Genomic DNA, 27,922 nt, shown 5'->3' on the forward strand with positions numbered 1-27,922 from the left:
TTAGTGTTTATAAATATCTTAGACTTGGGATGCAGGGGGAATTGGCCAGCCCATTTTCAGTGTCTGTGGGGACAGGACTAGGGGCAATGGCTGTAAGCTGGAGCACAGGAAGTTCCGCACCAACATGCGGAAGAACTTTTTCACAGTGAGGGTGACGGAGCAGTGGAATAGGCTGCCCAGGGAGGTGGTTGAGTCTCCTTCTCTGGAGATATTCAAGTCTCGTCTGGATGCCTATCTGTGTAATGCTTTGGCAGGGGGGTTGGACCCGATGATCCCTTGAGGTCCCTTCCAACCCCTAAGATTCTGTGATTCCAACATCTGGTGTGTGCCCCAGGCTTTCGGGGCGGGGAGTTGTGACCCTGCTGTTGGGACATGCCCTGGGACTGGGGCACGGCTTGGCTCCCGGTGGGAACCGGAAAGCCGTTCTCGTGCGCTGCGTCCCGGCCCTGTGCTCACCCTCCTCTCCTCCGCCGTCCTGCTTCGCACGCGCAGGGGAAGGGGATCTTCTGCCTTAAGCGGTTGGGTTTCCTCCAAACTTCCTCTTTAATTTCCACTTTTGTTCCCAGAGGGCGACAGGATTGTTTTGTCTCCTTGGAAAAGAGGGGCTGGGGCTCCTGAGGGAAGTGGAACATCCCTACTACTGTAACTGCAGCCATCACCTCACCTCCCTCCCATGAGGAGCTGCCATCCCAAATCTCACGCCTTGTCGGCCGGGGTTAAACTGCTATGTGGGCATCCATCCCTCAGGGGCTTCACCCCCACTGCAAGAGAGATGCAGGTTTTTTGGGAGGATGGGAGGAAGGGGTGGGTGATGCTGGGTGTATGGGAGTACAGATGCCCCAGCCCTGTTCCCAGTGGGAGCAAGACACTGCTTCACCCCGGCACAGCCGTACCATGATGGGTGGGAGGTGCTGAGACAGCTGCCCCTTGGCCTCACGGTCCCTCAAGCTCCAGAAACCAAATTTTTGCAAACTCTTTGCTCCAGAGGAGAAATCGGGCAGCCTGGTCAAACTCATGACCACCTCTCTCCATCCTGTAGGTCCTCCTGGCCAAGGATCAGCGTTCAGAAAGGGCCCGGAGTGGAAACACAAGTTTTCCCCCTGCCCCCCATTCCCACTGCCACCTTCCTCTCCCCCTCCCCGTTGTGTTGGTCTAAATGATCTTTCTATGATGCCCTGTAGATGTCAAAAGTAATTATGGAGTGTGATTAGTCCTCTGTGGGTGCTTGCTTTCTTTCCTCCTTTCTCTTTTGCTATCCCCTTCTCCACTCTTCTTTTTTTGGGCTATAAAAGTGGAAAAGGTGAGGACAAAGGATTGCCGCTTGCTTGGACTCATGCTGTATCTGTGACTGCGCTGTTAGCTGTCTCCTCTTTCCTCCCCAAATGGATATAATTTTGGAAGTGTGGAATTACCCTTCTTGATAAGTAGGTTTAAAAAAAAAAGACAAAAAAAAAAGACAAAAAAGACAAAAAAATGCACAATGTGATGCTGTTCCATAGTTTCTAGGTGGTTGTATAAAGCAAAGTTACTGTGGTTGTGTTTTTTCCAAGGAAAAAGTGATTGGTTACAAAATCTGTCCCCTTTCCCTCCCCACCTCCCCCACCCCCAATTATTACAAGCTCTTTGTTTTCCAATGATCTGATGGCTCTTTTGTCCCCGGTCTGTGTGTCTTTCTTTCCGTGTCCCGTCCCTGCATCCACCCACAAAGTGTTTGCTTCCACCGGTCCCTGAAGATGCTGCTCACCTACCCCTGGGATCTGTGGGCTGGGGCCGGAGATGAAGGAGGGAATGGGGTGGGGGGGATAATCTGTATCCTAGGGTGGGGGTGCTTGGAGGGAGGGAGGTGGAGAAGGGCTGGGAGGTGGCCAGGAGTGGCTTGTGGGGTGGTCCCGGGGCTCAAACCCAGCGTGTCTTTTGAGGGGGGATGCTGGAGCTAAAGGCTCTGGGTCCTGCTGGGAGCCTTCTGTCGCCTCTCTCCAGTGCGACTCTGGTCTAATGTGTTTTCCTGCCTGCACAGTGGGTGACCAGGGCCCAAGCAGCCCGACTCTGGGTTGCCTGGGGTCTCCACTTTCATTTTGCTCTCTTAAATCCCCTCATCGTCTCTTGCAATCAGTCTTCCTCCAGAAGAGAGCCCAGCGCCTCGAAATCGCTCTAAGCCTGTCGCCACTCGCGCCAGACGCTTCCCAGAGGTTTAATCCTGCCCGGCCAGAGGCAGGAGCCCGGCTGCCCTTGCCTTGGCACCTCACTGGGCCCCGTGTCCGCAGCACGCTGGAGAGGGACAGCATCCCCCCACTGCGCTTCTCCCCCCCACCCAGCCCGAGCCGAGGAGCAGGGATCCCTCTCTGGGATGGTGCACAGGTGAGGATGGGTCTGGGCATCATGGGGGGGTGTTGCACCCCTGGTCCCTACATCCTGCACTCTTCCAGCCAAGCCCACCAGTGGAACCCTCCCAGCTGGGGAAAGATGCTCCAGCTGTGGAGCAAGGAGCGAGCCCCACTGCCAGCACGGCCAGCCCCTGGGGCTCAGTTTTGGGGGTGGTGGGGGGACGCCAAGGCCACCGCAGTGGTGGTAGGGGATGTTTTAAGAAGATAAAAAAGTGATTTCTTGCTGCTCGTGCTGGCGGGGCCCAGGGCGGCCGGAGCCGGGAGGATTAAACAATTTTATAATCCCGGTGATTTCCTCTGGATCGGGATTATGAAACCAATCACGAATATCAAACGCGGTGGCTTAAAGCAGCAGCCGGAGCAGGGCCGGGATGCCCGTGGCCCCCGCAGCACCCTGCCTGCCCCCCAGGGATGGCAACCCCAACCCCAGCACCTCCAGGTAAGCAGCACCCACCCAGGGCGCTCATCCTGTCTGTCTGTGATGGGTTTTGTGGGGTCTCGGGGCTGGGGGAAGGCCAAGGGGCTCAGTGTGCGGGGAGCGGGTGGGTCTGCGGGGTGACGGTGTGTGGCTGAGCACCAAGCTCAGCTCTGCCGCAGGGTCCATGCAGGATTTGGGCTCCAGGAAAGCAAGGAACGCTGAGCAGGTCTGCAAACACACGATGCTCACGGGTGCTTTGCTGCCGGTCAGAAAGCTGGTGGAGAAAACGCCCCCACCCTGGCGGGACCCCCCCCCTCCACCCTTCGCTGGGCCTCCTGCAGCCCCAGCCACTGATGGGGGGCTGACCCCTCGGGTACCCCACCGTGGGGTGCTCCCCCCGGCAGGCCCGGGGAGGTGGGTTCCCTTCACGTCCCGCTCACCTCCCCGTCCCGCCACCCAGACAAAGGACATTCCTGAGGGCCGGCCGAGGCCGCGGGGCTGCTCTCCGTCACGCCGTGGGGTGATGGGCTTTCCATCTCACGGGGTCCCCGCCGTCCCTCCACGCCACACATGGCCACGGCGGCATTGTCCTTCGGGGCCGGACGGCTGCAGGGCTGGGACAGGATTTGACCGGGTGCCCCAGCGTGGGGTGCGTGCTTCGGGAGCGTGGCAGAGGAGGAGGCCCAGGCAGGAGGCAGGGCTGGCCACGGCCCGCAGCCCAGCCAAGAGCTGGGGCTGGGCTGAAGGGGCTGCGATTTGCTGGTTTGGCCTTTTTTTTTAATTTTTTTTTTTTTCTTCCCTCCCCTGCTTCCTTCCCTTCTTCCGCCTTCTCCTCCTTCTTCCCAGCCCTCTCCCGATGCTGCGCCGGGGGTAAGGCCAGCACGGCCTCCCACCCACGGCCCAGTCCCGCTGCCACTCTGCCCCACGGCACCCAGGGGCTGCGGTGAGCCAGGGCGGGGGGGTGCGAGATGGGGTCTGCGGGTGGGGTTGTCCTGGGGATGTTCCTGCAGCCCCACGCAGGGGGGGGGGAGGCTCCTCCTGGGGTACCAGCGAGCAGGGGATGCTCCAGGCGGGGGGCAGGGTTGTGGCAGCACCCAGGTGCCACCGGGACCATGAGGCTGGTGCAGGAGGAGCAATGTGTGTGCCTGCGGGGCCGGGGCAGAGCAGCAGCTTCAGTGAGCTGCGTCCGCGAGGGATTTCTGTTCCGGGGAGGTTTGGGGCTCCAGAAAGTGCCGGTTCCCTCTGGGGCCATTTCACTGGGTGCCTCGGGGCAACCAAAACAGCAAAGGCAGGCACCTATGCTCCTGCATAGCCCCTTTGCTTGCTGTGGGGAGCCACTGCTCCCCCCTTCATCCCACCGGTTTGGGGCCAGTGCCTGGGTGGGTAGGTGGCCTCGTGCTGTGCCACGTCCCTGTCCCGTTCCTCATCGGGCAGTGGCATCGCCGCACACGGAGACTCAGGCGGGCAGGAGCGATGCTCTTGGCAGGAGGCACCCAGACGGGTGCCATGGGAGGAGGAGGAGGGTGGCACAGGGGTCTTGCACACCCTCCCCCGTGTTCTCTCCCCGCAGGGCCCATGGAGGGGGGCTCTCCCACTGAGACACGGTGGGTGCCACGGTGCCCCCGTCAGCAGAGCCAGAGCAGTAGCCAGACCCCTGTCCTGCTGGAGTGCCCCGAGGCTGCCCGCAGCCCCCACACCATCCTGGAGAACAAGGTGAAGGCGCTCAAGGAGAAGCGGGGAGGCAGCCGGCCAGGGACCCCCACGGCTGCCCCTGACCGTCCCTCGTCCAAGAAGCCCCGGCCACGGCGGGGGAAGCCGGGACTGGACGTGGCGGTGGTGGAGCCGCGGGCTCAGCTCTGCACCTACCTGACGGACGGGCTGCTGGATGGCGGGGAGCCTGCAGCGGGCAGCCCCCCAGCAATGGCACCCCAGCCCGGCACCCCAGGGCTCTGGCGGGTGCCAGCACCCAAGGAAGATGTGCCAGGAGGCTCTGAGCTCCGCCATGACAAAGGCAGTGGGTCCCAGAGCTCTGCCTCTCCCCATGAGAAACCCCCGCTGGAAGAAGAGGCCCAAACCCCACTGCGGGACCGGGGGGGTCCCTCTGCATCCCCCACCGTGGCGGAGGACTGGGAGAGGCTCTCGTTGGCTGAGCGGGTGGAGAGGAACCGGCGGCTGCTGCAGGAAGTGCTGGGCCCCAGCACACCCGGTGAGTGTTTGGGGCAGGGGGTGGCTGTGTCGGTAGAGCCGGGGACAGGGACGGGCGAGCAGGAAGGAAAAACTTTGGGGTGAAGCGGAGGGTTCCCCTCAGTGCCATCCTCTGGCCTCCCACGTTATGGGTGCAGCTCCACGCTGGTTCACACCCCAGGGCTGCCTGGTCCCCTGTGGGTGCTGTACCCCTACAAAAGATGCCCCAAAAACTAAACAGGGTGCACCTTCACCAGGGTGCTCCAGGTGCTGCAGGTTCTCTGGGTGGGGCAATGCTCCAGGTGCTGCTGGCCCCCCCGGCAAGGAATTTCCCTGCTCAAAATAAGAGCAAGAGACCGGCTTTCCGGGGTGCTTCAGGCCCTTGGGCATCCCCTTCCCTCTGCAAGCTGCCACTGGAAAAAGGAATTAATTTTTCCTTCAGAAGTATCAGCCCCGATGACCCCACAGTCCCCTGTCCCTGCACCCCACACTAGGTGGGGCTGCCCCATGTCCTCAGAGGTCTCTCTGGAGCCCTGAGTGGTTGGGATGCCCTGTAGGGAATTAGCCCCAAAAAGGGTTTTCGTTAGGATGGGCTGGGGAATATGGGGGGATCTGAGGGGCTGGGGAGTGGTCAGGCTGATACATCTCCCCCTCCTGCATTTCAGAGGTGCCAGCGAGTGACGGGGACTGGGACTCGGGGGTCTCGCTACAGGATGCCGAGGGCTGCAGGTTGGTGGGTCCCAGTGGTGGGGAGGGTGGGAACCTTTCCTCCCTTTCCCTTCCCTTCCTTTCCCTTCCTTCCTTCCTTCCTTTCTTCCACTGCTGGGACTTGCCCCAGTCTGGAGGAGCTCTGGTGATGCTTTGGGGGAGGTGGGCAGGAGGATCAGGTTGCATTTGGGTGTCCACATGGAGTCTGGGTATGAGGGGTCTGCAGCAGGACCCCAGGTGGGAGGGGAGCTGGGGAAGAAGGGGGCTGGGAGTTTATTCCAGGTGTTTAAGAGGATTGAGGCAGTGGCGGGCATGGGTAATCTCGTTGGCCCTAATGATAAACCTCAGGGGTCCAGGCTAAAAATACAGAGGTGGGATGGGCGGCAGCGTGTGGGGCTGGGGGGTGCGTGGGAGGGAGAGCAACACCCCTGGGGTATTGCGGTGACTGGTTCTGCTCTGGGTTGGCGGTGAGGGCTGGACGCACAGCTGGGTGCTGGGTAGGCCATGTTCCCCCCCAGGTGAGGACAGCTGAAACCTGAGGGCCAGAGAGGGGGGTTGGACCCCCCTTGGTGCTGCATGGGGCCTTTCCCGGGGGCCAGCATGCACCCACCCTCCTGCTGCAAAGAGGTTAAGGCCAGGCTGCCCGAAGTGATGGCCTGAGCTGATTTATTTTAATCAGGGGGATTAGGGCCGTGGCCAGTGGGAAGGCAGAGTGGCAGTGGGGCTGTGCCCTCCCACGGGTGCCCCCACCCTGTGCCCGGCAGAATGGGGGTGTAGGGCCACACTCCCTGCCTTTCCTTCAGGCAGCAGGGGTTGAAGGGCATCCCAAACATACCCCCCTTTTTACATCGCTGCAGGATTACAGGGGCAGGGCTGGGAGGCAGTTTCCCCAGCCTCACTTTCCCCTTGGGAGTGCAAAGCGCTGCCCTGGCTGAGCTGTGTGGGTGCTGAGCCTCTCCCCAAAGCATCACTGGTGCAGGGTGCCATGACCCTTCCTCCCACCCAGCACTGGGGCGGGGGTATGGGGGCTCCTGCCTGGCTGTGCCCTCAGCACGCCAGCCATGGCTCCGCTTTCCCCGGGCAGAGCCGCCTCTTCGTCACTGCTAAACCGGGCCTAATCCCTGTTATTTTTTCCTAATCCCCCTCCCCGCGCCAGGGCCTCTGTCCCCGGGCTGGAGCTCAAGCTGAGCCCGCGGCATGAGCAGGCCAAGCAGCTGCTGCAGCGCGCCCGTATGAAGGCTCGGACGAACCCGCTGCGCGCCAGCCACGACATCCTCCTCCTCCCCACCACCGCGGCCCCGCACCCCAGGTCAGTGCTGAACAACCCCCCTCCCCCCCCCTTAATTCCCTTCTGCTACGGGGATCTTGGGCGCGCCTGGGTTTGGCGGCGCGGCGATTGTGTGTACCGAGCACGCGTGTGCTGCCAGTGTGCACACCTGTGTGCAGTGCCCAGCCCTGACCCGGGCTGTGCAGCCTCGCACGAGCATCCCCCTGCCCAGGGTGGGCATTCGGTCTTTGCAGCGTAAGATTTTGGGGGTGTTTAGCTGCACTTGCCAGCAGCAGAGGGGTGTGAGGGGTGTGCTCCCTGCTGGCTGTGGGTAGGGCAAGGGGGAGTTGTGTTTCGGTGCTGTGCCATGGCTGTTGTCACGCGCAGAGAGCATTGTTCCCGGAATGATTAACCACAGGGAAAGGTGGCGGAGGTCAGGCTGTGGCAGCCAGGCATCGCCGCAGCCCCTCGAGCATGGCTTCGGGCTGGAGGGGAACTGGGGGGGATGACGCTTTCCTCCTGCCCCATCTTCTGCATGCATCTCTCTCCTGCCCCGCTTTCTGGAAGGAGCCGGGCAGCCCTTGCAGCTTTTTCATATGTGTCTGTCTGTCTGTCCATCCCCGTGCCAGGGAGTCCAGCGGGAGGCCAGGCATCACCCCACGGGACGGCGGGAGCCTGAGCGACTCGTCGAGCGGGGAGTCGAGCTGCGGGTGGCCGCGGCGGCCACGGGGACCCTCTCCGTCCCGCGTCCGCTTTGAGGACGAGTCGGCCCGCGACGCCGAGGTGCGGTACCTGGAGCGGCTGCAGCTGCGGCACCGACGTGTGCTGGGCTCAGCACTCCCCTCACCGGAGCCAGCCGGCAGCAGGCAGGCGTGGGACGGGGCTGGCCAGCCCCAGGCCCGGAGCGGTGACCTTGTGGCCGATGGCAAGTGCAGTGCTTGTGGATCCTTCCTCGGTGCCACCACTGGACAAGGCACAGATGCTCCGTCAGGCACTGACATGGCCAAAAGCAGCACTGCAGCACCAGGGAGCACCCCAGGGGCGAGCGGGGGGCCCAGCGCTGCCCAGCCAGAGCCCAAAACCAGGCCCCTGGGCGCCCGGGGGTCCCCGCTGTGGATCCTTCCCTCCCGGCAGCGCATCCACACCGAGAAGATCAAGGAGACCTACATCGGGGACGTCACCTACATCGATGAGGTGGACTCAGCCCTGGAGAGCACCGACACCTCTGACGGCTGCCGGACAGACAGTGAGGAGGCAGGACCCCGCAGCACCCACCCACGGGGGCACCGGGACCCCCAGGCTCGTGGACACAGAGCCCCCCGTGCACCCACACAATCGGAGGCGAGGGCTGGGAAGGGGATGTGCATGGCTGGTGGTGGCCCCCGCAGTGGGGACGGGGGTTTGGGTGGCACCATGAGCCAGTCAGGGGCTGTTTGCCCCCTGCCACCGGTGAGAGCCAGTGGCTGGGAGGATGGGGACCCCTGCCAGCATCCAGGAGGCAGCAAAGGGGTGGGAGACACTGCCTGCCCCCCGCAGCAGCCTGCTGAGCCCCCGGACTCCTCCTCACAGCCAGGGTCTGGCACCCCTGCTCCCGCTCCCCCCACCACCAAGAAGGCCTGCTCCCAGGTGCCTTGCAGGAAAGCCCTCTTCTCTGGTGGCAGCCGCTGGGCATCCAGCCAAGGATCCCGGGGCCCGGAGTCCGAGGGTGGGAGTGCTGCACCCCCCCAGCCCAGGGGCACAGCTGGGCCGGGGGAGCAGCGGGGTCCCTGCAGCCCCAGGTGGCTTCCGGGCCCTCCACTCCGTGCCTTGTCCACCAACAACTGCAACAACACCCATGGGCAGGATCCCCCAGGGACGGAGCAAGGTAAGAGACCCACATGCAGGGGTGCCTGGGTGGGGCACCACGGAGCAGGGACATGACTGTCTCACTGCAGTTACAGGGCCACCATCGCAGCCCGTCACCCCCACGTCCCAGGAGGCTGCTCGTCCCCCCGGAGAGGCTGCCAGGATGCCCAGAGCACAGCAGCGGCAGCACCCAGGGTGAGTGAGAGCAAGGGGCTGCTGGCACCCTGCACTGCACGGCGGGGAGGGAGGGGGGGGTGTCACATCCCTGAGCATCCCTTCTCCCAGACTGACGGTTCCGGGGGTGGGGGAACTCTCCCTGTCGGCTCCAAAAACCTCCCAGAAACCACAATAAGGGGGTGACAATTTCAGAGCCAGGTTCAAGATGAGCTCTGTTTCACCCCACATCTGTTTCTGCTGGTGATGGTGGGTGACCTTGGGGGAGTTTTGCTTGGTGGGGGGGTTCCTCCCTTTTGGGGAAAAAATGGGCACTAAATGCTGCCCATCAGGAGGGTTTGGAAGCGGCACTGGGTGTTCCGAGCCCCTTGTCAGGACACAATCCCTTCAGGCAGAGCAGGGGAGGGCTTGAAAGGTCTTGAACCCCTGGAATGATGGGGAAAACAGGTAGGAAAATGGGTAGGAAGCCATGCCGGTGGCTCATGAAGCCGTTGTGTGTGTGCTGGGCTGCTGCTGTGAGGAGGTGGCTGCATCCCCTGTTTCACCGTGCTGCAGCAGACCTGAGGCTGTGCCCCTCATTGGTGGCTGCTGTCTCTCTCTCTCTCCATCCAGGGAGCCAGGCCGGCCAGTGAGCCGCAAGGGCAGCAGCGCCTCTGCGCTGGGGCTGAGGAAGCTCCTGAGCAGCCTGAGCCAGAGCACCAAGCAGCGCCTGGGCCGCTTCCGCTGCTACAGCATGGAGCAGCTCCCGGCCCCTGGAGACGCCCCCCGGGATGGCCCCGGCATGAAGAAGTCACCCTCCCTGCAGTCCCTGCGGCTGGTGAGCTGGTGTGCCCCCTCATCATGTGGGGATGGCTAGGGGCGTCCCACAGGGACCCATGTCAGGAGTTGTTTGGGGAGGGCTTTGGCCAGGGAATGGGGTTGTGAGATGCCCCCCGCTCCCTGGGCACGTCGGTGAGTGAGGGGTTGGGGTGCCACCACACAACATTCTTGGCTGTCACCATCTCAACCGAGTGCTTTTCCCCAGGTGTCACCCTTCTGCCAGCCCCAAAAAGCCACCTCTGTCCAGAGCCTGCACCCCATCCTGGGCAAGGCATCCCGTGCCAGCGCCTACCTCCTGCCCCAGACCGGAGCGGACAGGTACGAGGGAGCCTGGGAAGTCTGGTTTGGGGGCTGGGGGGAGCTTCAGCTACATGCAGTGGCTCAGTGCAGCCAGGGGGTCCCCATTGCCTGGTCTCCAGCAGCTTCCTGGGGTCCCCAAGCACTCACCCCTTCTCCCCACAGGAAGGGGGGCTCAGGACCGCGGCGCTCGCTGAGCGTGGAGGACATCGGGGTGCCGGGCCGGCTGCGTGCGGTGGGGCGCGTGGTGGAGGTTTTCCCTGATGGCACCAGCCAGCTGGAGCTGCAGCGCCCGCCCCACGGTGCTTTCGGCTTCTGTGTCACCTCCGGGCACGGCCGGCCAGACACAGGTACGTCATGCAGACCCCAGGGGTGGCACAGTACAGCCCCCTCCCTCCCTGGGAGCGAGCTTGGGGACAGCCAAGAGGGCTGCCCCAAAGGGGTGACACTGTTTGGGGAGGGGGGGGGGAAGGTGCTGCCACGCACAGTCCTATGTGTCCGTCCACCTGTGGCTGGGGACACGCGGTGAATTCGGTACTGGGGGCTGGACCAGTGTGCAGCCCCCAGGGTGGGGGGCACAGCCCTGGCCATGGGGCGGGGTGGGGGGGCTGGGGGCCCTCTTCCCCAACCCCTCTCCCTCCTCTCTCCAGGTGTCTATGTGCAGGAGATGGCGGATGCCGGCACAGCCAAGCTGTACGCAGGGCTCCTGGGCGTGGGGGATGAGATCCTGCAGGTCAACGGGGCGGCTGTCTCGGGGCTGGGGCTGCCCCGCATCCGCGAGCTGCTGCTGCGGGCCGACACCCTGTCCCTCCGCGTGCTCAGGCACCGTCCCGCACCCCGGTAGCGCCGGCGTGGCTCCCAGGAAACTCGGTGGGAGGATGACACGGTGCTGCTGGCATCCCGGGATGCTCTGTGACAGCATGGTGTGGTCTGGGCTGCCATGCAGCCATCCTTGGCTCCTTGCTGCGGTGAGCGTGGGTGGGTTCCCCAGGCTCCCCGGGAGGCAGAGTGTGGGACTAAGGAGCCCCCCCAGGTGGTGTCTGGCATCTCCAGGAGTGGCCCAGAGGATGAGGTCAGTGTGGGGACACCCTGTTCCTGCATCCCCAGAGGTGGGCTTCCCCGCCACCGCTGGAGAAGCGTCACCTGGCGAGTTCCTGTTAAATTATTTCAACCCCAAAATATATCTATGTATGTATGTGTGTGACCATGAGCCATGGTGCCCTCGGTTCACGGGTGGCATGGAGGGGCTGGGGGCCCAGACATGTCCCAGGGTCCTGGTGGATGTGGGAGCTGGGGATTTGTCTGTGGGGTGGGGAGTATGCAGGAACCTTCATGGTGGGGGTTGGGCTTTCCTGTTCCCCAGGGTTGGTGTAACCACAGCGGGCAGCTTGTCTGGAGCACCAAACGTGTCCTGGGTGCAGGGGTAAGGCCCTGGGACAGGCAGAGCTGAGGTGCTTTGTCTGAGGGCAGGAGGAGCTTTTTGGGGCCCACAGACCCATTTGGGCTGTGCCAGAGGTGGGTGGGTGCTGGGGATGATGCTCCCCAGAGCTGTGCTGGTAGTGGGCCGTCTCTCTATTTTCATCCCCAGGCAGCCTGTGTTTTTGGGGGGGGGGGGCAGGGGAGGTGGGCTCAGGGTCTTTGCTTGCTTTGCCATGGCCCAGATGCTCCAGCAGCTACCTCCTGACTGTGCTGGGGGTCCTTGGCAGGCAGATGGAAGTTGGGGAGGGGTGGGGGGCGGTGCTGGCTGCCTGCAGGAGCAGAACCCCCCCCTTCCCCACTCTGGAGAGCAGCACGGGGGGGCTGGCAAGCAGAGCAGGCGCCGCAGCTCATCCTCTGCATGGCGGCATCCCCCACATCTGGGCAGCAGCTGCCTGAAGTGTCCCCCACATCTGGGCAGCGGCTGCCTGCAGCACAATGGGGATCCCAGAAACTGCGTATGCCTTAAAAAGCCAGGAGGGTGACTCACGGCACACAGAGCTCTTCCTGCTATCCAGCGCTGGGAGGCCCCCCCCACCCCCCTCCCTTCCTTCCCCAAAGCAAGGGTCACTGTGAGAAGACCCAGCAGCCATCTGCTGCGCCTCGCCGGGCAGCGGCACGGCATTTATTTAGTGTCCAAGGGAGAGGCACCACCAATGACAGCGAGAGCAAAGGTACGCGGGGAGAAGGGCCCCAAGACGGTTCGGTGGCTTGGGGTTATGCCATCCACTGAGCCACCCGCCGGCAGAACGAAGGAACCAGTCCTGCACTGGGAATCGTTCCCAGAGGATGCAGGCTGAAAACACTACGGGGATCGAAGGGCTGCAAGCACAGGCCGACGGTGAGCCCCGCTCCCAGGAACCTGCTCTCGGAGAGGTGTAACGCCCAAGGAGCTGCGCCGACGCCGTGATAACCAGCCTTGGGAAGGAGACGCTGCGCTGCTTCTCGTAGTGTAACGGCAAGAACCACCGCTGAAACACGGTGTGCGGGGCAGCACTGAGGACACGTGTGCGTCAAGGACCAGAGCACCCGCCCCGGTGTGGCCAGACAGCTGGGTTTCACCCCCATCCCCGTCTGGCGCCCGGCAGGATGCCGCCAGCTGTCAGACACCCTCGGTGCCTGCCGGCTTGAAGGGGGCAGCAAACCCAGTGGGGAGGAGCGTTGGCTCCAGGCACAGCATCCTGGAGGTAAAGCCGTCTGGGGGGGTGAGCTTCCCGCTTGGGGAGGATGATTTTCAAGGGGGGGCATTCACAATTTCAGCAGAAGTCTTCGCATCAGCACCAATTCACCTCCTCCCCCAGACCCAGATGGGAGGCGTGAGCCAGCCTGGCCCGAGTCTTTGGGTGTTCACAACTTAAATATGGGAGCAGAGTTCAGCAAGAATTCCATTTCCCACAGAGTCACCCCGTATCCTGCCATGGGTGTTTGCAGCACAATCCCCTCCATCCGCGGTCCTCCCCAGGGGTACTGCCAGGATGAGCCTTCTTCCCCACAGTTTGGTATCGCTCACCTGGCGAACTCTTTAGTTCACCATACGAGGGAGACAACTCAGCTTTCCGACACCACTGAGACAACTTGGGTGACAAACAACTCCAAGGTAATGACAGGATGGGGGGGAAATGTGACCTAGCTCTGAATCCCCTGCCTTCTGGTTGCTGACAGCGGTGGTGTCCAAAAAAACCACCAACCAGCAGTTGGGGAAAATGAAGACATCCTATTTACAAGTTCATATGCATTTCAAATCCATAGTTAGACCCTGTTCCTCTGGTAAGGCGCATTGTGCACTGGCAGAGAGAACAGGGCCTGAACGGTCATCAAAAACATCTTTAGAGGGTTTTTTTTTTGTGTTTTTTTTTTTTTTCTTTTTCTCCTTAAAAAATATAAGTTATTTTAAGACGTGACAAATCACTTGCCAAAGGGAACTTAAACAGAAGCAGTTACTTGGTTATACAAGGGTGAAGAAAGCATCAGTCAATGAGCTTTAGAGGCTTGTATAACAGAGGAGGCGATTTGGAAAAGCTTTAAGAAACTCGCTCTCCAGCTCTGGTGGTCGTTCGCCAGCTTCCAGCACCCATCAGCCCAGGTTTAAGGCCCCAGGGTTCCTGGCTGGGCAACAGCAGGATGCTGCACTCCAGGGCTCGCCCGCGCCTAAGCTTCCGCCAAGGGCTGGCGGATGCCAAGGCTCCTGCTGCACTCACCGTGGTATCGCGGTGGGAGGAAGACAGTGTGGGACTGGGGGTGGGGGGAAGATCCTCCAGGGCTCCCCTCCCTTGCCCCGCCAGGGTTGTGCAGGGGCACTGCTCCCGCTGGTAACACTTTTGGCTGGCAATATCCCGCAGGCTGGCGACGTGGTTTGTAATGCTGGGTGAATTAATTCATCCCTCCCCACCCTGCCCAGTCCCATCCTCCCCAGGGCTCGCTCTCTGTGTCTGCATCCAATCACAGGCGGCTCCGGACCGCTGCAACCAGCTCCTACCTGCATGGGGTGGAAGCGCAGGGGGCAAATTCCCCACTGGCTGCCTAGGTCCAGACCTGGAGTCCAGGTCTGCTGGGGAAAGAGGCAGCTCCAGTCCTTCATCCCTCCTACCCAGGGCCAGGTAAGATGCTGTCAGAGCCGGGCTGTGGTCCTCGGAGGGGAACGGTGAGAGCTGGGTGTGGGGTTTCTTGCTGGGGAGCTCTGTGGGCGGACGGAAACAGCCAGAGTTTTGTTTCCCCGTGCTACGGGGGCAGAGGGGTGGGGAGGGGGCGTCCGAGGAAGTTCAGTCCATCACAGGATGAAAAACAGGATGAGCACCACCAGCAAGATGACGAAGAGGACAATAATTGCACACCACTGCCGTCGATCTGGAAGGAAAAGGAAGTGTCAGCCTTTCTGCTTCAACAGAGAAGGAAAACTGCCGGCGGGGGAAGAGCTCTTCTTCCCTAGGAGCCCCATTCAAGCTTAAAGAAGCCCCACTTCAGCCCACAGGGCACCAGCACTTCTCCTCCAGGCCACATCCGTTTTTGGGGACAGCTGTTGGAATTTTGAAGCTTCTCCCCAAGCAAGTTCAAACAGATTTAATCAACTGCTTCAAAAGCAAGGGGGAGGGACAAGCAGAGAGCTCCTGCGCATTGCTGTTCATTCGTGGAGGAATGAGAAGGGGGCTGGAGGAAGCTGCCTGAAAAAGCTCTACCGGGAGGTGGCCAGGAATGAGGTTTCTCCTGGATCCCTTCACACTTGCTGGCTCTGAGCACACTGTGCAGAAGCTCAGTGCTGCACAGACTCTGAGAGCTGCTATCTGTCCGTGGCCACACTTGCGATGGCAGAGAGAGAGAGTCCCTGTGAGGCGATGGCGCAGCAGCAGAGACAGGGCTGCCCAAGAAGTCTGGGCACAGCAGCTGCCCTGGGAAGAGCCCTCCTGGGCAGCCCCAGCACGTGTGACACCAGGCACAGCAGAAATGCTCTTTCATGACTATCAGCAGCACCCTGCAAGGAGCCCAGTGTTTTTCCCAGAGGAAAGGGGAGATACGCAAGGTTTATCCGTGGTCGTGCTCCCGCTGGGTTACTGGTGACCCAAAGCACGCCCTCAGCACTCCCAAGTCTTTCCGGGGCCGTATTTCCACACCCTCATAAACTCCCACCCACCCCCCAGACTAACCCAGGAGAGCAGGAACACTTCCCCTGACCTGCTCGCTGCCGCCTCCACCAGCACCCACGGGAGAGGGGTGAGCACAGGAGGGGACCGCTGGGCGCCCCACCGGTGCTCAGAGCCGCGAGCCAGCGGTGGGGGACTTCCCGGCAGGCACGCCGGGCTTCCTGTCAGCTCTGCCTGCGGCACCCCGCCAGCCCACCGGCTTCAGGCGCAGCCTTATAAGGACTTTTCTCATGGGCTCAGCCTCCCCCACCCCGCCCCCCCCAGCACAGATTCTGCCTCTTTCCTGCCAGCTGAGAGAGATGTCTGACCGACAACCGGCCTGCAGGCCGCCTGGGGTAGGTGGGATTTGGGAAGGGGCTTTGCCACAGGCGTTTGGTGCCGAGGAAGCCACATGCGGGTGGAAAATGTTTTATGGCACCTTGAAAGGTTCTACACCACAGGCAACCTGGGAAACTGCAGTGGAGGAGGAGGAGGCTGCAGTGCTTCCCCTCTCACCTACCATCCAGAGAGGGATTTTCCCACTGCAGCAGCATAAATAGAAAAGCATCTGTAAAAAAAACACCGGCAAGGGACAGGCTGCAGAGCAGTGTCTGAGCAGGAGCAGCTGCAGGGCCTGGAAGTCTTCCCCCTCTTTCCAGCACCAAGCTGCTCCCTCCCGTCTGGGTGTGGGATGGCTGCCGGTGGGTGGGAGCACATAGCGTCCCAGCCCTGAGATCCAAGGGCTTGTGCCTCCCTTTCCAGAACTGGATCCCACTTCCCAGGACCTACCGCTCGTCATGTGAGACACTTTGGCGAGCTTCTTCATGACGTTATCAAGCCGTGACTGAGTGCTGTCTAACTCGTGGGAGAAATCATCCAGCATCCTGGGGAGAGAGAAGCATGGCACCTGTCAGCAAAAGGCACGTCCCTCCAGGATTTCTCACGCGTGCTGACGAAAGCAGTGACGTCATCAGTGTATCGCACCTTGGCAGAGAAAATACACGCAACTTGGTCTCCTGAATGCAGCCAAGGAGGGGGGGAAAAACCACGCTGAAGCAGCAGCTCTGCTCTGGTGGGAAGTCATCTGGGGCTCCTGTTGGACTCGTCCCCCTCTGTGTTCACGACTGACCTCTACGTACCCCTGCAAGGTGAGGAGGGGGGTTTCCTCTTTTTAAGAGGAATTATCTAGATGCCAGCTCGTATTTCAATCTCTCTCCTTCTTCAGGGTTTGCAGTTGAAGCTAAAATGTTGTTCCAGTCACGTATCAAGCAGGAATGAGACTTAGAATTGCTTCTAAGATGCTTTTTAAGCTCTGCATGGAAATTAGCCCTCTGCTTCCTCCACTCAGCAACCATAACGGATCTGAAAGCCTTCCTGAAGCCACACTTTGTTAATGCTGAGAGAAACCATTATGTCCAGCATCAAGGTCCCAACCCAACTGTCTCCAGACAGCAGGACTTGAAAGCTTAACATGTTTCAAAGGACAGCTGGAGATCTAGGGAGCTTGATAAACCTTCCTTCAGAGGGGAAAACGGAAGAGCTGTGGAAAAACTCATTGCAGTAGTCATCTGCTACTGTCTAGCAAGCACTGATGGTTAACATGATGATCTGGAAACAGACAGACCATGCTCATCTGCTTCCGTGGGAGCAGACGACTCTCACACTGCAAGGCTTTTGTACCAGAGGTGGGTTTAAAGTTCCTGCTTTCCATCATAGTGGACATCACAAGGGACGTGGCTCTCCAGTCCTTACCAGCCAAGGAGGGGGTTTAGGCATGGCCCTTCAGGCCTCTCTGGCACCAGTAGCTGCCAGCCTGCACAACTGGAAACTTCATGTGCAAACGGGAAGGAAATCTAATTTATATGTAAATGGATGGATGCAAATGACTTTGTGAGCTACCCTTTAACCCTCTGTGTGGGTAAGGGGTATTTTTATCTCTAAGAACAATAGCTCTCTGTTGCATCTCAGAGCAGCAAGGCAGAGCTGAGTGAGAGGTCTTGGGTCAAGCAGTCATCCCAGGGCAGCACAATACCCCATGGAGTGGAAAGCGCCCAGTATTCCCATTACATGGCACCTCCCTCCCTGCTGGTTGGTACTGGTGTCTGCCAAGGAGCTAAGCGTGTGCCTCGGGGTGGAGTGCGTAAAAAGGAGAGAGAAGGGAACTGGCAGCTCAGCCCCTGGCTCCCCAAGAGACTGTGGTTGGATCCCTGCAGGCTGCAGTAAGTAATGCCTTCTGCTGCCTAAAATCAAAGGCTGCCGGAGGGAGCGGTGAATTCAAGCCCCAACAGAGGCAGAGGTGTGTGCGAGGACCTCCCGCGGTGTTGTGGCCAGCCCCGTCCTGGGGTTTCGGCGCCGCGTCTCACACTTACACTGCTTGTTCCTCCAGCTCCCCACCTATGCGCTGGGACATGTTCTTCAGCACCCCGATGCTGCCAGAGACCAGCTCCAACTGCTCATCTTGCTGCTCCACAATCAACTGAAGCCAAAGAGAAGGGAAACGGGCAATTACAGCTGTGCCACCTCCTGCAGCTGGGTCAGGGCCAGCCGACCACAGACAGACAGACAGACACTCACTGCTTGGTCAACGTCATCTGCGGGGCCTGACGTCTGCAGCCTCCCGACTTCGCTGCAAATCCAGCCTCAGCTCAGCTGTGCCTCCTCCCTTCCTTACCCCACCCACCACTAAGACATCTCTTGAAAGCCACCGGGACTGGTCACCAAAACCACCCCCAGCCCCCCTGCTCAGAGCAGGTGTGGCAGCGGGCAGCAGGGAGCTGCGCTGATGCCGTGCCTGGGCTACACAACGCACCACAGCTACAAGGAGTTAACGTTAGTAAAAGGCTGTTGCAGCTTCTACAGCTAAAAATAGTGAGCCTGTCTCTGAATGTGCCAAAGGAATAGCTCTGCTGATGTTTTAAGTCATTTTCAGGGCACAGTCATGCTAAGGATTAGATTTACCCTAGTTACCTACTTCTCAATCTATTTATCTTCCTAGAGTCACTAGGTAAAACTCCTCTGAAAGCTGGGGCGGTGCCACGGGTCAGGAGCTTTAGCAGCTCAGTGCCTGTCAAAAGGCCTGTGTGTTTGGGTGGGCTGCTTCTGTGCACTGCCTGGGAGCTTCTCCAAGACGGATTCCCCCTGGCAGCGGGGACGCACCCAGCCAGGGGCTCTCACAAGAACCTCGCACAGACTTTCTCACAAGTCTCGTGTTGACAAAGGCAGGAACAGGAAGCAGGCACGTGTTCCTGTTCTGATGAAGATACACACAAACAACAGCAAACATCAGCTCATTTTCTTTTAACCAGGGGAAGGTAGGTAAGAGAAACGGGTTCTCTTCTGTTCGTAATGCTTCTCCTCTTCCAAGGATTTCTGCAATCTTTGTAGTATTGAAGCTTAGCATGCTACAGCTTCCAGATCATGTTGTTTGCCTTCTGTACAGAGCAGAAGGCCCAAGCCTCAAGGCTTAAAATCTCAGCTGCGCTGTACAAGGAACACGTGCACAGATAAAAGAGCAGGACTCCTGGACCCAGCCCAGCCAAGGGCTGGATTCCCCTCCTCCCTCTTTCCCCAGCACCCATTTGGCAAGCAAAGCTCTTTAGTCAGCACAGGGCCAGGTGCCTTACCTGTTGTTGAGCTTGCTGCTCCTCGATGAAGTGTGAATTCGCTAACTGCAGCTCCCGGTCCAGGCGGCTGTACTTGTCAGGTCCGGAGCTCCAACTCTGACTCCCGCTTTCTCCCAGGAGTGCCTAAACAGATGGAGAGAGCCCTCAGCAACACCCTTGTCTCTGCCCATAGCCTGTCTCCAGGATGTAGGAGGCAGGTGGATGAGGCAACACTCCTGTACACACGCACATAGCATCTTTTTACTCCCACTCTTGCTACTCAGAGTGGTGCCACAAACTAAACCAATGCAGTGCCCCAGTGCCAGCCTGGGAGGTGTCCGCAGCCTGGCATCGCAGATCTATCGCTGGAGTATGGCCAAGGGATGCTGTAAGCGGTCTGCACAGCACCAAGGACTAGCAAAGGTCTGCTCCACGGGCAGCACCGTGTGCTAGGACACCTAAGCTGGGAAGGATCTGGATATATTGTGTTAGCAGATGTATAGCTCGAACTGAACGCTGTGCTGCTAGTGACAGGGGCTTAAGAGGGTCTGGATAAAGGACTTAACCAGTTGGGCTGGCAGTAAAACAGTGCAATACCTAACCACTGCAGTGTTGTCCACTCATGTTCTTTGATCCAGGCCACCTGTTCCTCCAGCGTAGTGTTCGGTTGCCAGCATACAAGATTATGCTTGCTACCTGCTCTACAACCTGAAGAGAGAATCTTGTGCAAAGCCAGCAGAGATGCAGCTTTCCAGCTGAGTCAATCCGGTCTCTGGAAGGGGCAGAACCTGAGCAGCAGGTGCTGGAGAAGGAACGTGGCCCACAGGTAAGGAGCTGCACCCTGCAGCACTACAAACAGGGTAGGGAAGCTCTGCGTAATGTAACCATCTCACAGCTGCTGGTTGTGAGCACAAAGGGACAACCGAGTATCGGTGAAGGACAGCAAGGGAATGACCAGGCTGCTCTGACAGGCTAAAACCAGCATGGGCTCTATGGCTAACCTGCATTACAGAGCGACTGTGCAGGATGCCAGCAGGACATCTGGCTTTGTCTGCCCCCACACACTGAGCAAGCTCCTGGTTCTCTCAGGTTCGTGGCAAGCACAGCTACTGCTTATTTAACAGCAGGGTTTGCTGCAGCTCTGCAATAGAAAGGCCCCTGCCTGCCAGCTTGGGCCTGTAAGGGTCAGGTTGCCTCCAGCCAACCTCTCCAAACAGAGGTACATACACTGGAAAGGCTGCTGCAGCCCAGCACAAGCTTTGTGGTCTGGAAGGAAGGCGAGAGGCTGGGGAAGGGAGAGGAAGACAGCAAGGGGAAGTCAGTTTTCCTGACCAGATGTTGCAATGTGAGCTGGGCCATATGGTCCCCTGCGGCCAGCAGGAACCGTGCGCAAAGGAAAAGCAGCAATGCACAGAGAGGGCTACAGGCTTGTTTGAGCCAGGGTGTAAAGGACTTTGCTTCTTCAAGTGTTTGCCAAGCACATCAATTAACCCTGTAACAAGCTCAGGACTGAGCTCTGTGCGTCTCAACAGCTTGTTGCAGTTTGTCATTTTTGCTACAAGCTGTTAAGACCGACGTGGCAGACGAGTTAATTGTACGAAGCACAGACCAACTATTACTGAGGCAGCCCTGGCAATCAGCTCTGAGATCTCCTTACAGCCTCCCCATCAGCTGGGGAGGAGCACAGGCTTCATCTATTTCTATTCCTTAGATTACAAGAGCAGACAACCTGAGACTCCTTGAGCTCCTTCCATCTTCTTACATGGCTAACTCTTAGGAGAGGCAGCTGCACGAAGGGATATTGCAGGATCTTGGCTCCTAAATACAGCACAGCACAGGATTACATTCACTGACATGGATTCTGAGCCTGTTCTCCCTGAGAAGGAGGGAGATTCCCCTTTCTGTGGGATGATGCAACACTGACAGTTGTACACAGCTAGATCTGAAGACAGAGACAGATGGCGAGTGCTGACTTACTGCTTTGAGAGACAGGCTTGGAACAGGGTGGCAGCAACGTGCCTGCGACAACCAGCTCTTTCAGGTCAGCAAAACAGACACACTTCAAACACACAGCTCTGCTGCAGCACGCAAGCGCCTTCCCAGAACTGAAGTTTTTAAGGGGGTGAACTACAGACAGGACCTATCTCATCATTACAGCTTTTAATGGAGTTGTGATCAATGCTTGACACTCCACCCTATTGCGTGGAGCCACAGAGGAAGTGAAAAGTTCACCTACCACACACCTTAAAGACAACAGCCACTAAAGCTGATAAATCCTCCTCGCTCCTTAAAGTACCAAACAGCCACTGCATTCACTTAACTTGCCAGTTTCTGGTACTCACCTGTCTGTTTTTCCTTTCAGCCAGTGCTTGCACGGAGGAGTTTGACATCTGATCCTTCATTTCCTGTTTGTTCAACAAAAGAAGCAGTATGTGAGCATTGGATTCGAGGTGACTGGCAGTTTTAGGGGTGCTGCACGGCTGGCTGTACCCAGCAAGGCTTTTTCAGGGGCAAAGAGGGAAGGGAGATTTTCTTTGAAAACGTGTAGTTCTACAACTCTGAAAGGATGTTGTAGAAAGCTTTGTGGTATCTCATCCTTCTACTACTAGAATCAACAGCAACAGGATACTATGAAAATATTCCTTATCTACTACTGATTTTACCCTGCTATAGCCAGAAACACTTTGATTTGCAGAACAGTCAGGTAAGGTTCCCACTGACAGGCTGTAAGGAAGAGTCATGTTCTTCAAGGTCTTGGAAGCCTGTAACCCCCCTGCACTTTTATTCCCAGCTCCACCTGGTTTTGTACTGGATGGAAAGAGACAAGACTTCCTGTCCCATGGCCATCCTCTCCGACTGTGCCAACATCTGCTCATCAATTGGGTTTTGCTGCTGAGTTTCAGTAGAAGATGGCTAGCCATGGAGGGCTCCCCATCACAACATCATTTAAGTTTTTATAGAGCAGATCAGCAAGCAGTCGATATGATCTAGCAGAGGTTGACCCACCAGCATGGTTCAGACGTCACCAGAACATCTAGAGATGTGTGATACATCACTTAAGAGCAGTGGGTTCTACTTGGTCACTTCTCACTGGCACATGCTGCTGCACATCCCAAACTCCTCCACGGAAACTGGCAGCCAGCTGCGTGAAGCCACTAATGAGTTTCATTTAATAGTGAGAGGTGCTGCTCCAAAACCCATTAGCCAGCAGCTTTCATCCAGGAACAGAGGACCACGAGCGGGCTTGTCTCATCCTGCCCATTCGGGAGTGGACTACACTGAGGGCAAGGTGTAGTGTGTGCCTGCTACCTGGGGCCAGAGCGGTTTTGGGACCAGTTCCCAGGCAGCAAGGCTTAGGAACTGCACCCAGACCGCAGGTAGGTAACCAGCTTGCTGCCAGCCACAGCGATGCATTTCGCAAAGCAGGAACATCAGAGTCATGAGGGGTAACAGAAACTAAGCTGGGTTCACTGTAGCTATTAATAGGGAGAAAACTTCCTCTCTAACAGCTTGGTACCAGGCAGTGAAGCTTTCAGGAAGATGTTTATTCTCTATTTATTAACACCAAGTTGTTAAAATCCTCCTTTTGCTTCTTGAAGTGTGAGCTTAAACTAAAAAAAAAACCCAACCCAAAAAAATCACCTTCCCCAAGTAAAAAATAAAACTAGTGGTTGTCTGGACTATTTTGTAGAGATAGGAAGTTGCAGTCACTGTGTCAATAACTCCAGGCTTTAACCATCAAAGTTCAACATGGTCCCTCTGGTTTGGAAAGCTAGTGCTACAAAAGCCCTGGGACAGTCACAATTTCCTTCAACTCTGCAGGGAGGCTCCAGTGCTGCAGCAGGGTCTGGACTCTTCCTCCTTAGTTACTACACATTCCCAGGCTCGCTGTTGCAGGAGAGGTGTGAAGGCTCAAAGGGGCAGCAGCAGAAACGGAGGGTATGCCACAGGGCACTGGCACCCCCAAACCCATCTGGGGCAGCCCCAGGAGGGAGCACATGGGGAAGAGTTGGAAGCAGCTTGTGGGTTTATTCTCTGCTCTCCAGGTTGGCGCAGTAACACCCACAAACTTCACTCAACTACCAAATCACTCCCCACGCTCCCGCCACGAGCCCACATAGAATCACAGGGACTGGAAGGGACCTCGAGAGATCATCAGGTCCAAACCCCCTGCCAAAGCAGCTCCCCAGCTCATACTGCACAGGTCGGTGTCCAGACGGGGCTGGAATATCTCCAGAGAAGGAGACTCCACACCCCCTGGGCAGCCTGTCCCAGGGTTCCCTCACCCTCACTGTGTAAAAGTTATTCTACATATTGGCGTGGAACTTCTTGTGCTCCAACTTGCAGCCATTGCCCCTTGTCCTGTCTCCACAGACACTGAAAAGGGGCTGGCTGATTCCCCCTGCATCCCATACTTAAGATATTGATAAACATTAGTAAGGTCCCCCCTTAGTCTTCTCTTCTCAAGACTGAACAGCCCCAGCTCACTCAGCCTTTCCTCACAGGGGAGATGCTCCAGGCCCTTAATCATCTTTGTAGCCCTTCTATGGACTCTCTCCAGGAGATCCCTGTCCTTTTTATACCAGGGAGCCCAGAACTGGACACAACACTCCAGGTGGGGCCTGACCAGGGCAGAGTAGAGGGGGAGAATCACCTCTTTCGACCTGCTGGCCACACTCCTCCTGATGCACCCCAGGATCCCATTGGCTCTCTTAGCCACCAGTGCACACTGCTGGCTCATGGCCAACCTGTCACCAACCAGGACCCCCAGGTCCTTCTCCACAGAGCTCTTCTCCAGCAGGTCATCCCCCAGCCTGTACTGATACAAGTAGTTATTCCTTCCCAGGTGCAGGACTCTACACTTGCATGCCTTACCCTGACCACCTGTCGCGTGCTCGTGATGAAGGCTTTCCTGACACCCAGCTCCGTGGCATCTAGGTTGAATTTCCGTGGGTTTGCCTCGACGATGCGTGGGCAGCGAGTTAAGGAGCCGTTAGCGGCGCTGGGGACACGCACAGGTACGCCAACCCCGGGAGCATCTCAGCGGGGGTCCAGCAGGCAGTCGTTGCGCTGTGACTTTTCCCAAAATTTGCCTAGTAAGGTGTGAAACACTGGAGGGGGAGCGGGGGGAAACCCCAAACCAAGCATGGTGGGAGCATACTGTGCTGTACACGCATCGGTGTGAGGATTCTCTCTGGTGGTTTGTGTTTTGGTTCTCTGATGCTGCGCAGCACTTACGGGAGCATTCAGACAGACAGACACAAGGGAAAAGGAGTATTTCTGGAAGCCAGCCTGAAGCATGACTGACTACACTGAAACCCCAATTCGTACAACACAATGGGCTTTGTGAGAACAAAGCATCTTAGAATGTACAAATGTCAAATGGAAAAGAAAGAGCCAAAAGGAAAAGCCTTTCACCGAACACATTTCCCTCAATTTCTCATTTGCAGTTTGAGCAAAGCTTAAGCAAACACAGGATTTAATCCCAAATAGTCCTGACTTCTGCAGTAAGCAGCTACAGGCATGGACGGGTACTCAGCTATTTAGTACAACTCAGGAACCAGACACCCCTGCCTTCAGAAGGCCACAGAAAGGATATTAATTGTTTCATCCAAGTCTTCCAGGTCCCACTCGATGCTCCGTAGGTTATTCCTGAGCTCATTGGTGGTCCAGTCGATTTCTTCTCTTGTGGCGATGGAAGGATCTTGCAAGAGCTCCGTCCATCGCTGGAAGAGCCCCTGGGCAGTGTTCACAGCTTTCTGCACCTCCCTGCAGCCAGGGTGGTTAAAGGGAAGCGAAGGGATGAAGCAAAGGGATTATCAGTGGTTGCCCTGCAGCCCTCATGGCGAGATGCCCCCACTGAGCAGAGAAGCACAGCTTCCTCCCAACCACTTTTCCTTCAAACACTCGTTTTGTAAAATAAGGATTTGCCCATCCCGCTGGACAGTCCCGCCTCTTGCCACGGCACCAAGTGCTGAGTGCCACCAGCTTCCAGGCCAACTATTAACGAAGGGACCTGTTTCTTTAGGGGAGGTTTCTGCAAAGTGTCACACAGGCAAGCCAGGGCAGTGTCTGAACAGGGCTGCTCTTTGGCAATTAATGCTTCGCATTCCTCTCGCCAGCTTCGCTCTGAAGACTCTGGACTACCTAGGTGAGATTCCCCCCAGGGCACACAGAATTACCAGAGGAGCTGTCCCCACAATACAGCCAGGCAGACCAGGGAGTCCAGCACTGTTTGCTTTAATTCACCTTTTAAAAAAACCAAAAATACACAGCTCTACTAGGCTGGCTTAGGGAACAGAAGTCTTTTTCTGCTGCTCTCAGCTCTTTGGAGATGAGCACGTTCACAGTATGGGAAGGCAGGCTTTGCTGACAGCACCAAATGCCGCTCTGATGGTTTGGGGCAGGCAGGCCTGTAAGTTTGGGTCATGGTCTGTCAGCGTGGTTATCTGTATTTACAAACTCCTGAGGCCCTGAGCTGTGAGCTGCTCCCTCAAGTTCACAGGGAGTCAGGATGAGGGATGCAGAGGAGATGCTGCTGGTGTGAAAGGGGCAGCCGCGAGCCCAAGAGCTCACACGCAGCATCCACACAGCAGGTGTTTATCCCCATGAAGGGAAGCGGATTCATCAGTGGGCGAAGCCCAGGATAGATGAGCTGAGCCCACACCCCCAGGGGTCCCAGGACTGCAGCTTGCTTTATGTTATACTATGGCTGGAAGCGCTCAACTGCGCTGTCTGAGCTGCAGCCTCTTGGCATCCAGACATGTGTCCCTCCTCTTCTTGCACTCCTACAGCACCGAGCCTGCCACATCTAGTCCCCTCAAGTCCGCAGCCCGCACAGAGGATCTGGCAAGCTCTGTTCCCTCTGCTACTTGCTAGCAGAAGTTTTGGGTTGTTTTGTTGGAGGTTGTTTTTCATCTGAGCACACTTGGAGAAGTACCCACGAGCAGGAATTTAAAGCTGACATGCATGTCCTTCAATGGGAAGAATTAGAAACACCGGGAAAGCAAACTACATGCAACACTGGTGGCTCCACCACAACCAACCCCTTCCACATCTACCTGCTGGGTAATAATTAACACTGGGAGCGGCAGCACATCCCCCTGTCCCCTCCCTGCACGGCATGGGAACCACTGGAAAGTTTGACAGGATGTGTGGTTCCCCACCCACAGCGATCCGCGTTTTTTCCCCCCTTAGCACCAGTTTCAACCTGGCAGAGTGTTTCACTCTCCCTGGCCGTGCCAGCACCCCTTTCCCACAGCTCCTGCGCTCGCCTGGCTTTCCCACCACTCCCCCGCCAGCACCGCCGCTGCTCCCGAGTGCTGTTTCATGGTGACGTGGGGAAGGCAACCTGCCCACAGCTGAAGCTGGCCCTGGGGTGGTTTTTAGAGCCTGAAGTGTATTGACCACATTTTTCCTTTCCTCCGGCCTCGACCACCTTGGGTCTGATTTGCCTTTGTTCAGGCTCTCCTCTGCCGGCTTCCTCTCGTGGCCACCGTCCACGCCGCAGCTTCTTCCCCAGCTCGGTCCCTGCTCCTCTCCATCCTCCCACCTGCATGCCCTGGCCTCGCAGGGAAGCCGCCTGGCCTCGCAGGGAAGCCGCCCCGGCCCCAGCCAGCCCTGGCCGCTGTAGTGTGGCACTTCCCAAGCCGCCTCCGCCTCCCTCCGCTGGCGGGGGACATCCGGGCTGGCTGTCCCCAAGCCGGGCCAGCGCGCCGGGAGCCGCACCTGCAGCCCAGGCGGCACCTCCCGCTTCCCCGCCCGCCGCTGGACCGGCGGGGTGCAACCACCCAACCCGCCCGCTCTGGGGCTGAGCGCTTCGTGCGGGGAGGCCCGGCCACAGCGCGGCACCTGTCCGGCCCCGCGGCGGAACACACACCCCAGCGGGACCTGTGCTGCGCCGGCGGCCGCTCCGGACCCCCCTTCCCCATCCGCACAGGGGGCAGGCGAAAGCGCCTCTCCCCGGCCGCTTCCAGGGACCCCCGGAGCGCCGTGCACCCCGCAGGGCCTTTCCTGCTGCGGGGCGGCGGCCGTGCCCAGCCAGCCCCCCACTCCCCCCGCCAGCTCCCGGGCCTCGCCCCGGTGTGTGTGCTGCCCCCCTCCCGCCCCAGCCCCCGGGCAGTCTCAGCGGGGCGGCGCTCACCCCTTCACCACGAAGAAGGGGTCCTCCATCGACATGGCGCTGCCGCCGCCGCCGCCGCGCGCCCGGGCCGCCGCGCGCCGCCGGCCACGCCCCCGCCGCGCCCCCTCGCGTTACGCGCCGCGCGCCTGCGCGCGGGGCCGCCATGGCGGCCGCCTGAGAGAGGGGAGCAGCCGCGCCGGGACCCGGGGGTTGGCGGGGGCGGGGGCGGGGGGTGAGGTGGAGGCGGTGGGTGTCTCCGCGGGCCGCTGCCGAGCAGGAAGAGGGGTTGTCCCGCCTTTTCCTGAGGGGCTCCATAGGCCTGGGCCGTCTCCGTCCCGCTGCGGAGACGCGATGTCTCCTTCTTGCCCGATGCCGGCAGCCGGGCCGTGGCCCCCTGCCAGGGCGTCTGGCAGGAGCGGCTCGGTAGGGCCGCGGACCCACCCTGGGGGGGAGGGAGAATGGAGGGGAGGGGGACAGCCGGCCCACTCCCTTTCCTGTGCCGGGAACGAACAGGCCCCCGCTTCCTTCCTCCTCCCTTCTGTGGGGCCAGAACCGCCTTCAGCCAGCCGGCTGTGGGCACCCCCTGTGCCCTTGCTGCCGCCCTGCAGCTCTCTGGGCTCTCCGGTAGCCTCTCTGCTGCAAGCGCGGACAGCCCTGGGCCTGTGGAAGCTGGTGGGAGAAGAGTGGTGCCGCATCCCCACGGCTGAACTCCCTCTGTGCAGCACCTTGTGTGGGGATATCCCTGCGGGGGCGAGGGGGATGATTTCTTTGCAGAGGCTTGTCCAGAAGTAATCCTGTAAATCTTTGCCCTCTTGACAGCGTGTCCCTGCCTGCGCTTTACAAAGGTGGCTGTGGTCCAGCATCCCTGGCAGAGGCAGTGCCAGTTCACCCAGGGAGCAGCCACAACCCCCCGCCCCCCCCCCCACAACTCCCCCGTTTGCAGAGATGCTTCCTCAGCATGTGAACTGGATCCAGTTGTCTCTTTTGCAATCCTGCCAGGTTTACTCAGGAG

General features: G+C 58.9%; 2 protein-coding genes across 2 annotated transcripts; one reads left to right on the forward strand and one right to left on the reverse strand.

The window, feature by feature from the left end:
- Window positions 1–4,306: 4,306 nt before the first annotated feature.
- On the forward strand, window positions 4,307–11,275 carry KIAA1614. Its single transcript, XM_084266086.1, is given in 9 exon segments — window positions 4,307–5,008; window positions 5,652–5,715; window positions 6,851–7,003; window positions 7,591–8,850; window positions 8,852–9,001; window positions 9,593–9,797; window positions 10,005–10,117; window positions 10,262–10,446; window positions 10,747–11,275. Coding segments are annotated over 9 exon segments (3,024 nt in total). The 5' UTR covers window positions 4,307–4,308; the 3' UTR covers window positions 10,941–11,275.
- Window positions 11,276–12,180: 905 nt separating this feature from the next.
- STX6 (syntaxin 6) lies at window positions 12,181–26,966 on the reverse strand (the record flags this gene model as incomplete). The annotated part of the gene is made up of 8 exons (XM_084265987.1): window positions 12,181–14,416; window positions 15,976–16,070; window positions 17,556–17,662; window positions 18,810–18,932; window positions 21,131–21,193; window positions 23,664–23,747; window positions 24,377–24,557; window positions 26,932–26,966. The coding sequence occupies 8 exons, from the start codon at window positions 26,964–26,966 to the stop codon at window positions 14,340–14,342; spliced, it is 765 nt and encodes a 254-aa protein (XP_084122113.1). The 3' UTR covers window positions 12,181–14,339.
- Between the last annotated feature and the right edge of the window lie 956 nt (window positions 26,967–27,922).

Source organism: Gallinula chloropus (genome assembly GCF_964237585.1).
Source record: "Gallinula chloropus genome assembly, chromosome: 6".
Classification (NCBI taxonomy): Eukaryota; Metazoa; Chordata; class Aves; order Gruiformes; family Rallidae; genus Gallinula; species Gallinula chloropus.